This window comes from Lutra lutra, chromosome 4 (assembly GCF_902655055.1).
Source record: "Lutra lutra chromosome 4, mLutLut1.2, whole genome shotgun sequence".
NCBI lineage: Eukaryota > Metazoa > Chordata > Mammalia > Carnivora > Mustelidae > Lutra > Lutra lutra.
The window spans coordinates 104362668-104374670 of record NC_062281.1 but is presented as its reverse complement, the minus strand read 5'-3'; the positions used below and the strand labels follow the sequence as shown (position 1 = coordinate 104374670).

Here is a 12003-nt window from a genome sequence, read left to right as displayed (position 1 = left end):
TCTGGCTAGAACTTTACACTTTTTGTATATAAAACAAAGATACTCTTAAGTAACAACCCTACTTTGTAAAGATTTCATCAGAGACAGATGTCAGCATAAGCAGGGGGAGAGGCAGGCAAAGCAGGCTCCCCGCTGAGCAAGGAGACTGATGGCCAACTCGATGGATCCCAGGAACCTAAACCATGACCTGAGCTGAAGGCAGACACTTAACAAACAGCCACCCAGCCGCCCCTAGGGTTGCCACTTTCCTTAATCACGTATTGGATGGTTTAGTCTCAACCTTAAAGGACTGTTCTTGGGGTGCCTGGGTGGCTCAGAGGGTTAAAGCCTCTGCCTTCGGCTCAGGTCATGATCTCAGGGTCCTGGGATCGAGCCCCACATCGGGCTCTCTGCTCAGCAGGGAGCCTGCTTTCTCTCTCTCTCTCTCTCTCTCTCTCTGCCTGCCTCTCTGCCTATTTGTGATCTCTGTCAAATAAATAAATAAAATCTTTAAAAAAAAAAAAAAAAAGGACTGTTCTTCACTTTCTAGACCTGCAACATGCCTTGCTATGAGGACTGGCTGCCTGGGTAAAGATATGCCCATATCTAACATTCCTCTAATATTAACACGGCAACCTTATAGGGAACATTACTCTGGGCCAGGCGGTCTCAGTACTTTAACTCTATGCAGTTACTGTCCCCAGGATACACACAAGTGAGCTAAAACTTCCCCTAATAAACCCAACTTTGACTGGGTTTACAACAATATGAAAGAAAGTCTAATTGCTTTTGTCCCTTTAGAATGATCTACATTTCCATGCTGCTAAAGGGTTAATAAGTGTACATAGCTTTTTAAAACTGCAAACTATGGACAAAACAGCTGCCTTTAGTCTGTATTTTAGTGGAACACACATCCACCTTATCTCTGGTCACTTTTCCACCTCAATTTCTAGAGCTCAGTAGTTGGCTCTCTACAAGAACACCTGACAGCAGGTTTTAGACATTGATGAATCTTTCCATGCCTGCATCAAAATGAGAAGGTGAGGACAAATATCAAGGATGTAGGTACTGATGTTGCAGAAACAGGGGAGTAAGAGTAGCTCCATCACCCACAACTATCATTTTTAAAAGGTTCTCAGGAAGGAAGGAAGCTTGAACAAAGTAATCGATTAGCCTGGAGGACAGCAGGACAAAGTGCTGGCCTAAGCCTGAAACCTCGGTTCTAACATATGAAAAGGAAGCCATATGCAGCAGAAGTCATGCAGAGACCTAGACAGACCGACAGGGCCTTTTGTTGGGGGGGGGGGAGGTATACCAAGAGTGCGTCTACAGGTCCTATGTATTCAAGAGGGAAAAATAAGTCTAGAAAGGTGGGGGGTGCAGGGACTATGAAGAGCTGATTAACAAGCGGTTATGTGATCAGATTCTATTCCTAAGTCCCTTCTTTCCCTGCCCCTCCCCCTCAAATCCACTTTCTACTTATCAACACTTCAAAGAATCAAGCTGAGAACTATGGCTCCAAGAGGCCTTTCCTAGGCACCCACACTCCACAACCAGCTGGCCCCTGGTTAGTGAGGATACGCCACTCATGGCAGACTGGCAAGTGGCCAAAGGTCCCTTGCTCCGGGTTCCTTCCCAGAGAACAGAAGACATGAACGGAGAGCACATACCAGCCCAGAATAAGAAACTACAGCTCCCAGCTTTCCTGAGTGGTAAGGTGATCCTTCTATCTGCTTGGACAAGGAGCAGAAGAGTGGTATAGAACCAACCTTACCAGAAAGCCAGCACATGGCCCGTCCCTTTCTTTGCTCTCTCTTTGGAATAGGACTTGGAATATTCAAGTGGTAACAAAAAGTCCTCCCTGAGATAGTCACAACAGGAAGGCAGATGAATAGGTCCTTTTGGTGGCAGAGCCTGGTCAGCGAACCTCTACACTCAGGTCTGTGATTTAAACCAGTTTCCCCCGCAATGTGAAGCTCTAATTCTCCACTGCTCTGACCACCCTGGTTCCACGCAGTAAACTACCAGGGAGGAGGCTGCTCTTACCTTCAAACACTTCCTGTATGATGTTTTAGGCAAGTATTACAGTACAGGTTAGAATTTAGCCCAAAGGAAGGATACAGAATCCTATGTATTTAAAACTACTTATTCCCTGGGGAAACGTTTTATTTGATAATCCACTTTGCTTAAAAAATCTTTTTTTAAAGTCACATTCAACATGGGTCTAACAAACATGAACAAGCACTATTATGGGCCCTCCACCGCCCTACAAAAAGCCTATGAAAAAACACACGGTTAGAGAAAATTGCAAACTAGGCTGCCTCACTTAGGACTCCAGCGCAGGGCTGACTAAATGCTCATCGAAGAGGCGCTGTGTGCGGTAGTCAACCAGCTCCACCTGCACGGCGGTCTGATCGCCGTTCAGCCGCAGTCCCTCCGCGAGCACCGTGCGCAGCTTCTCCGTGCTGCCCGCCACCAAGCGGTTCACCTTCGGGAAAGCGAGGAGTCTTTCCAGCGGCACGTAGAACTTCTCTCCCACACTGTACGGCTTGGGGGACTGCTCTATTTCGGCCCTTTGAGCTTCTGTTAACCCGTGCTGCGGGGTGCAGCTGCCGAGCGGTACCACCCGGTCGCCCTCCTTTCTCCTTGGACCCCGGAGAAACCGGCTTTTCATCAAGTCGATGGCTTTCACCGCCTCAATACTCAGAGTAAACCGGAAGTATTTGCTTTGCTGTAAACTCGGGTATGAGGTGGTATAAACCTGAAGGAAAAATTACCAAGAGGTTTCATTTCCTTAGGAACTTGCTACCACATTATGAACTGGGTATTAACTACACACATGTATCAAATCCTACTAGCCACGCATGCCACGATTTCATGGGAATCAAACCAGAGGTACAGACATTAACATCTGAGCTGCTTTAAAAATTCTAATGATCGGGGACGCCTGGGTGGCTCAGTGGGTTGAAGCCTCTGCCTTCAGCTTCGGTCATGATCCCAGGGTTCTGGGATGGAGCCCCGCATCAAGCTCTCTGCTCAGCAGGGAGCCTGCCTCCCCCGCTCTCTCTGCCTGCCTCTCTGCCTACTTGTGATCTCTGTCTGCCAAATAAATTAAAAAAAAAAAAAAAAGAAAAAAGAAAAAAAATTCTAATGATCGAAGTCTCCCAAAGCCAGCTTTCCACCAACTCACACCAACCCAATGTTCCTTCTTGATATTAGAGGGAAATGGGTAAAAAGATTCTTAGGAGAGCAATGTGCTTATTCTTCAACATATCTCCTGAAACCAAAAGGGCTTGAGAAGGTTGGAGCTTCAGGTGTTATACTCATTTCCTGGGCCATGCCGTGGAGGAGTGCTGCTGATCTTAATGGATTACTGGGGGGCCATGGGTGGGGTTGCTGACATATTAGCTTGAAAACTTTCCAGGACTCCTGCTCTTTCCCTGTAATGTGATTTGAGACATGGCAAGAGGCCAGACGGTCTCTAGGGCGAAGTAGACCAACCCTGAAGGCAGTTGTGGGCATGACGGATTCTAAGCACATTTACATTTATCTCTACAGTGAGGACCCTTACAAAGCTCACATCCTAATCCATGTGCTTCTTACCCTGGCCGCTACCTCCCAAAGAAAACTCACAACTTCATAAACATGTTCCTCTGGCTCTGAAATGCTCGATTCAGTTGGCTTTGCTCTGTTTTTCTGGAAGACCCCAATTTGGGTACAGTATCCAACATGCTCAGCTCCTGCTGGTGGATCCCCCACACCAGAAAACTCTACAGAGTAATGGTAGAGCTTTGCCACATCCAAAGCCCTGAAATTAAAAGAAATGCATTTCTGAAAGGTATGGTTAGATTAAAAATCACCAGTAGATAGAAAAATACAATGAGCTAAAATACTTCCCAAGTTGCAAATTCTTACAGCAACACATAATGCTACTGGGTTTGCTTACTTCTGAGGAGACTTTAGGGTCCTGAGTCTACTTCCGCGTAATCACAAAAATATGGAGAAAGGGGGAGTTAAGGAGCAGGGTGTAGGCATGAAAAAGGAGACTAAATGGCTATAATCCCAACTCAAATTTGGGTTTGCAGTCATGCCAGAAACGTGACCATCTGTCCATCTGTCAAGGCCCTGGCAGGGAACACTTGGGCAGGGCATGGGGGCTCACCCTCACTGCCCTACAAACCCCTCCCTATTTTGTTTCCCTATCTCCACACCAACACTCCTACTCCTCATGCCTTCATATCAGAAGTCACCTGGTACCCCAGGCTTTGCGTGGCTGCCTGAGACCTAAGAAATCAAAAATTCCATTTATTCTACCCAAATATCGTGGTCCTTTTTATATGTCAAGCAGAATTTTGGGAAATTTTATTAGGATAATAAAACTTTCATAATGTGTGTATCAAGACTGACTTTATAGCATTTTAAACTCCTGTGGGGTAAACTCCCCCATCCTTACCACAAAATTCATAACATTTATGAACTCACCACATCTGAAACTGCTTTCTGTTCCACTCAAATCTGTGATCTGGATCTCTAAAGGTTGATGCTGGAAACAGGGGATTGAATTCAGAGTTTGGTGTGCTGATGACAACCATACCCGGAGAAAAGTACCCAAACACGACCTCAGGAAACTTGGCCAGATCTTCAGAATCTAAGTGTTCTATCCTTGAAATGGTCAATGGGAAAGACAATGCAGTTATTTTCCTAGCTGATTTAGCAAAAACATTTTCTACCTCTACATTTATCCCATCTGAATTTATGTAACAGTATTTATAGGACCTGAAACCAACTATTACTATATCCTCACCCTGCCCTTGGACCACGTCACCCCCTCTTTCAGGGCTCTGGACCTCACTGTCAGTAACCAGAAGTATGAGCATTAAGTGTTAGCTCCCCAGAAGGCCTGCAGTGCTAGGACACCAGAATAAATGCCTCTACAAAAGCTGTGGGTTTCAGCATCAGATCCCAGCAGATTCTCACCCACACCCAAGGACCAGATCAACTGTCCCAGTACAAGCAGCCACTAGACCCAGGAAGCCATTTCTATCCTGATGCTGTATGTTAATCTAACCCACTTCTATCTTTGCCTTAAAGAGGAACAGGAGAGGCAATTTGACACTGAGTGTATGCCTGGAAAATGTTAAGTTTCCAAAGACAACAAACTGATGTGATTTTTAGGGCAAATGTGCCCATATATCTCCCCATAACCACTTGGCAGGATGGTGATGGGAAGGAAACAACCATTCAGACCAGTAAGAGAAGACACATAGGTAAATGACTCAAACTCAAGTCTTCAATTTAGCTTCTTTGCAGTATCAATGCAAATACTACACATCAAAATGTGTAGTTAGAGCTACAATGCACTTAGTGAAATTTATTGCTTTAAATTCACACATTAGAGGACAAAAAAAGAAAAAGTCAATGCATAAAAGTGTAAAGGCAAGGGAAGAAATAGAGCAAAACTCTGAACCAGAAAATCATATGACCCAAAATCCCACTCCTGGGGTGAAATGAAAACTTGTGTTCATGCAAAACCTGTTCTGTGAATGGTATCTCGTCTCCATACTGGAAACCCAAATACCCTTAAGTGCTTGAAAAGGTGGTACATCATGAAAGGAATACTCAGAAATAAGGAAAAAACTGCCAAGAAATTAGATAAATCTCAAAAGGCATTCACTGGAAAAAAAAAAGTTTCAAAAAATTACATAGTGTATGATTACTATAGTGTTTCTAAAATCTTTGCTGCAAAATGGGTGAATGCTTGCCAGGGGTGAGGAAAAGGTGTGGCCACAAAGGGACAGCCTGAGTTGTTCGGGTAATGGAACTGTTCTGTGCCTTGACTGTAAGTTACACTAAACTATATGTGTTAAAATCCACAGAAATATACCTCTGCTCAAATATATTTTTAAAGATTTTTATTTGTCAGAGAGAGCACATGAGCACAAGCATGGGGAGCTTCAGGCAGGGGGAGAAGCCGAGGGAGAAGAAGGCAGAGGGAGAAGCAGGCTCCCCACCCAGCAAGACTAGCAAGAAGTCCAAAGCGGGACTCAATCCCAAAACCCGGGGATTATGACCTGAGTTGAAAGCAGACGCTTAACTGAGCCACCCAGGTGTCCCTGCTCAAAAATATTTTACTGTGTTTAAAAATTAAGTAGGGGAGCCTGCTCAGGGGACAGTCTGCTTCTCCTTCTGCCCCTCTGCCCTCCCTCTGCCCCTCCCCCTGACTCATGCTTTCTTCCTAGCACTCTTGATCTCAAAATCCTTTAAAAAATGAGGAAAACTTGAATAGCTGAACCTGAATAAAAGGTATTCCTGGTACTATTTCTGCGGCTCCTCCATCTGTAAATCTGAAACTAAAGCCAATCCTGTCAAGTAATCTGCTTTACAAATAAATTTGAAGATTACAATTTAAATCTTGTTAGGAGACCAAATTTACTGAGAATTCTGATTTCCTTTTTTTTTTTTTTTTTAGATTTATTTATTTGACAGAGAGAGAGATCACAAGTAGGCAGCAAGGCAGGCAGAGAGAGAGGAAGGGAAGCAGGCTCGCTGCTGAGCAGAGAGCCCGATGTAGGACTCGATCCCAGGACCCTGAGATCATGACCTGAGCTGAAGGCAGAGGCTTAACCCACTGAGCCACCCAGGCGCCCAGAGAATTCTGATTTGTAATAAACTTATACAGTAAGAATAGGTTTAATACTTACAATTCAATACATGTTATCAAGTCAAATCCACACAAACGGGAGTCTTTTTGTACAGCAGAACCACGGTACAAGGTTATAGTCAAATCTAGTTCTCGAGGAATGATGTAACTCCCCACTCCTGGAGACAACCTACCCCTGTAAAAACAGAAGGAATATTAACACTGTAATCTTTCAGAATCTCACCAGCAGTGGAATTCTGATAATCTGATCCTCTGATCATTATCTACCGAAATGAATTTTCCAAGACTTGAGGTAGTAAGAAGGAGGTCTTAGGGTTAACTTCCTCAGATTACTGGCCAATAAGAACAAGACTGAATGGTGCTGATGCTCTCGCCATTTAATACTTTTGGTCTTCCAGCTCCCTGTGGATCAGTGATTAACTTTCTTTAGAAGAAAAAATGTCCCAAAAAAACCCTGCAGTCAATATATATAGGAGACTGGGGAGCTGCTCAGGCTTAAATTGAAAGAGGTCTGAGGCAATGTCAATCCTCTAATTGAGTTCTCCTGGTGTCCAGCATTAAGATTTTGCCATTTGAAAATTGAATCTACAATGCTTTGTCTACTATAATTTCTTGACAGGCTTTACTTTCTACATTGGCAGGAAAAACTACTGTATCATTCACAATGTTATGGCATAGTCAATCGGTGACCTTGAGGCTCTCGGGGCCAATCTTTCAAAATAAGCTGTATAAAACTGACATTCCTCATAGTGCCACTAGTTTTAGATTAATGCACCATACTTTCAGAAACTTGGTATTACCCTCCCCATTCAAAGGGTTTGGCAGCAATATCTACTCCAACAAGATACTGAACGCAGCGGTGGTATTTCAGCATCCATAGAAGTGTGGCGTCCCCGAAGCCCAAGTCTGCAATCTACAGATGAAACAGAGCATTGGAGACATTATTGCCAGAAGCCAAATAGGACCAAAAACTTTAGAGAGTAAGTGGTTATCAGAATTAACCATATAATTATGTCAAGATCTTTTTGGTAGAAAAAGGTACACAAAAAGGAAGTTAACCTGAAACGTTAAGGGAAGAGTGGGCAGGGAATAAGCAGTGTTAGTGTTTGAACTGTAACAACTTCAGATGAGTACCAGGCACCCAGAACACCCCACATGGTAGGCAGTTACCCTATAAAACACAACTTTGAACATCTGAGCAGCTTCTAACTTAAGTGCCTGATCTTGACCAATGTTTTAGGGATTTATGTTCAGTGTTAACCTAATCCCCTTAATGCACATATGTATGTATTCTTAAATGAACTTCTTAATTATGCACTAAAGTCTTCATTAATCACTAAACACTATCACCTAAATTTCTGATTCCACCTTAGGAAATTAATACTTATAAAGTTTAATGGCACCCAATCCCAAAAATATCCCAAATCAGCTTCTAGGGTAGCTGACTGGTTCTAATCCAGCCTTAAGGGGGCAGCTGGATTCAGCCTTAAGGGGGTATTTTTGGATACTCAGACATGAAAGATACCATATTATCTTTAGATGCACAAAGTGTTAATTCTGAAACAGACTAAAGTTTACCTCAAAATTCATTCTATCAGAAAACCAATTACAGCATTTACTAAGCTGCTTCCAAAAAAATAAAAATTCCCTTCTGGAAAATGGGATTATAACTATACCTTAGCAATAGGCCCATTCAACCTATATTCAATCCAATTTTTCCTCAGATGTGTTTCATTTTTTACCTTTAATACTTTAGGTAAACCTCACAACTTACCACAATATTGTACCCTTAGCCATAAGCAGTTTCCTTTCTGAAGCTGGCACATTTATGGACAGTGGGAGAAGGGCATTAAAACAACAACAACAACAAAACCTAGTCTAGGAACGCCTGGGTGCTCCATTGTTTAAGAGTCTGTCTTCAGCTCAGGTCATGATCCCAGGGTCCTGGGACAGAGCCCCACATCGGGTTCCCTGGTCAGCCAGGAGTCTGCTTCTCCCTTTGCCTCTCCCCTCAGGCTTGTGCTCTCTCGTTCTCTAAAATCTTTTTTTTTTTTAAGATTTTATTTATTTATTTATTTGACAGACAGAGATCACAAGTAGGCAGAGAGGCAGGCAGAGAGAGAGAAAGGAGGAAGCAGGCTCCCTGCTGAGCAGAGAGCCTGATGTGGGGCTCGATCCCAGGACCCTGGGATCATGACCTGAGCCGAAGGCAGAGGCTTTAAGCCACTGAGCCACCCAGGCGCCCCTAAAATCTTTTTTAAAAACCTAGTCCAAAAGCAAACTACAGCCTTAGGAAGCTTTAAACTGCTTTTTACATAGTATACTCAATTTCTTGTTAACCTAAATTTAGCTCAAGCTTCTCCTTCCCACAGACCCCTGAACTTTACCCTGCCCTCTCTGAAGACAGAAGTAACTGTATTTACAGGATAGACTTAGGTTAATTCGTTATACTATCCAATCATACCACCCTTTTCTCCCACTCCCCCAAAAATCAGTTCTATTTACTCTAGAGAAAAATGTTTTTCCCCCCAACTACTGATGCATGCAGACCTTATGGTCAGTGTTCTCCCTATTGCACTAATCCCTTTCCTTCCTTGCAACACATCTTCAGATGAGATCCAGCACGTTCAGGGTGGTATGGCCGTAGATTGCAACACATCTTCAAATAGTCTCTGCTGACCTGCCAAATCCTTAAGTTTTTCCTTGTATTTTGACTATAAGTTGATAAGACAGTCTTCTAAGTGTTTGGAAAGAAAATACCTACCTTCTTGTGTCCATGTTGATTCACTAAGTTTTTAACAAAGTAGTATCTCTGTTCATACACTGGTGGTTTGAACTCAATCACTTTCTTGCTGAGAACTTCACAATGATCCATACTGTTGCCCTGAAGCAGAAGGGAGGTGTTCTAAATCATGCGCAGCTTCAGAAATTAAGGAAAAACCAGCCTCATTTCCCAGTTACTTGGTACAATACATTGGCCTTTCAACCTGTCCAAAAATCACTCAGTGGTACTGCATTTCCTCCATCGTTCATCCAAGTCTCCAGTCTTATCTTTTCTTAAGTGATAATATGGCTTTAAGCTTCTGAGGGCTTATTACAGTCAGCTGGAGGGAAAACTAACGCTTTTAACAATTCTAAGTCTCCTAGCCACAAGGGACCTTTAATGAACTGCCAAAGCCTGGAATACAGGTAGGCTGGAGACAGACTTGTTGACCAAACTAAAGAAAGGCTCCTATAAATGGTCTTCTGATTAGGCCTTGACCTAGACACCATCCTGTCTTGGGCCTGCTTAGGCCAGTTTCTCTCAAGAATCCTACCAAGTCAGCTTAGAGAATTCTCCACCTTTAATCTCACAGTCTGATCAAATTCCTTACCACCACCCCTTAATAATCCAATCCCCCAGAGCTGCCCTATCAAGAATCCTGTTAAATGCTGCTTAATACCCAAAACTCTGGTGGTCTCTTCCATGCGCTCAGCCCCTCTGCTGATGCTGTAGCCATCTGCTAATGGCTACAAATCCCCCGCAGCTGAAAATGGGAGTTTTCACCATCTCTCCTCTATTGCAGTGCTCTTGTGCTGTAGTCCTGATTAAAGACTTTCAATTAAGTCTTACGAAGGCATTTTTCAAGTGTTCAGTAACCACATGTGGCATGTGGCTACCTATTGGACAGCACAGACTCCAAATGTTGTTCTCAGTGATTCTCTTTTCCTGGAGATTTCCTAGAAATGCAGACTCTTAGGCCTCACCCCACCCTCCTCAATCACCATCTTCAGTGAACAAGATCTTTGGTGGATCCAAAATCACATTATCATTAAAGAGTATTTTTAAAGTAGATTTTGCTACTTAAAATAACTGATACTCTTTTCACTTCATATACACCAAATGTGGAATTTTACCTTTTGTATATCCTTGTTCGATCTCATCCAACACCCCAAGAAATGCTAGGAGCTAAATTTGATGGGATTTTACTTTTAACTACCTCACAATCCATCTCAGGGATACCTCTTGAGAGTCATACAAACAGGTTTAGGAGCAGCATTACCCGTTTGTTTTCTTCAATTTTGTTAAAACAAGAAAACAATGTATCCTTCAAGCTCTATGAACCAGCCATGGCTCAGCTGTAAATACAAAACAGCAGTTTTGTAAAGGAGCCTGAGCACAAGAGGCGCCTAGATCAACCGGGGACAGAGCAAGTTTCCTCCCCTCTTTACATGTTACCATTTAATTGACTGAATTTGCTTAATAAGTATGGCTTCAGACAAAACAAGCTCAGAAAGCCCACGTCATCTTTCATCAGTACAAACGCAGCTAAATGCAGTAACAACTCTTCTTCCCTTTTCCCTGTTAGCTTTGATACAATCTGAACAATCCTATGAATGACTATTTCTTAAAAGCCCTCAAGTTTATTATCCGCTTCATCATCCTTTAATCAGGCTCCACCATTTAAGTCACGACCCTGAGATCAAGAATCTCATGCTCTACTCCATGAGACAGCAGGCACCTTCAAATTGCTTTCAATCACTTTCTCACACATGATCAACAAATGAAATTTCGGGGAGAAAAAAATGCCCGAAGTAACTGAGAAGCTAAAAACACTTCCAAAATCCAATTCACTGATGGACTTGAATGTCAATTTTGGTTCTCAGCCTAAAATGTAAGCAACATGTCAATTACCGACTTTTGAGTTACTAAGTCGTATCTCACCCCGCTCCCCCAAGTGACGTAATGTCAGAGTCCTCGAGTCCTCCCAGAGCATGAATACCCGGTCCCCGCACGTCTTACCTCCCGAGGGGAGCACCAGCGGGAAAGCAAAGCACTGCGAACTCCCCCTGCCCTCCCGCAGCCGCCGCTGTATTTAACTTCAGGCCCCGCCCCTGAGCCCCGCCGGCACCGCCTCGCTGCGTGACGTTACCCGCCCGCGGCCACACCTGAAGCGCCCACACCTGCGCCGCGGGCGCTCCTGCCGCAGTCTTGGCCTGTGGCCCGAGGCGTCGCTCGCGGGCAGACGCCCAGCCCTGTGCCTCCGGGCTTTGGGCTGCTAGGCGTCGGTTTTGTGTCTCTTAACGGCCGCGGTGGCGCATGCCCCGAAGCCATTTCGAGGAGTCCCTCTGAACCTTGGAGGGGACCGCTGTCCCCGCCGCGTCCCCCACCGGCGCGTGGCTGCGACCCGGCGCGACCTGGCCCGGCCCGGCCCGCTGAGAGTCGAGACCGTTGGACCGAGGCGGCGCCGCGCCAGGCCTAACTGGCCTCCCCCAACACCCCCACCCCAACATCTTTCTTTATACTGAAAATGGTATTTAAAGTGGTGACTTGGGCTTCCTCTGGGATTTACTCATTCTTCCCAAGTATCTTCTCTGTTACG

The 12003-nt window shown here is 44.3% G+C and overlaps 1 protein-coding gene across 3 annotated transcripts; it reads right to left on the bottom strand.

The window, feature by feature from the left end:
• Positions 1–2209: 2209 nt before the first annotated feature.
• On the bottom strand, positions 2210–11779 carry HENMT1 (HEN methyltransferase 1). 3 transcript variants are annotated; one of them, XM_047726494.1, is made up of 7 exons: positions 11568–11779; positions 9405–9524; positions 7441–7553; positions 6681–6815; positions 4462–4641; positions 3595–3787; positions 2210–2740 (listed from the first exon to the last, which is right to left on the bottom strand). In XM_047726494.1, the coding sequence occupies exons 1-7, from the start codon at positions 11733–11735 to the stop codon at positions 2306–2308; spliced, it is 1344 nt and encodes a 447-aa protein (XP_047582450.1). In that variant the 5' UTR covers positions 11736–11779; the 3' UTR covers positions 2210–2305. The 3 variants fall into 3 exon arrangements, with proteins under 3 accessions (XP_047582450.1, XP_047582451.1, XP_047582452.1); XM_047726495.1 differs by having other exon boundaries at positions 3613–3787; XM_047726496.1 differs by lacking the exon at positions 11568–11779 and adding an exon at positions 11415–11534.
• Positions 11780–12003: the final 224 nt, after the last annotated feature.

What these genes read in the sequence shown, in the direction of transcription:
- HENMT1 (XM_047726494.1), bottom strand. Translation starts at nt 11,735, where the DNA reads ATGGCTTCGGGGCATGCGCCACCGCGGCCGTTAAGAGACACAAAACCG. An exon ending in CAGGTGTGGGCGCTTCAGGT is followed by an intron (nt 9,525 to 11,567) that starts GTGGCCGCGGGC and finishes CTTCTGCTTCAG; the next exon opens with GGCAACAGTATGGATCATTG. An exon ending in AAACCCTTTGAATGGGGAGG is followed by an intron (nt 6,816 to 7,440) that starts GTAATACCAAGT and finishes CTGTTTTTACAG; the next exon opens with GGGTAGGTTGTCTCCAGGAG.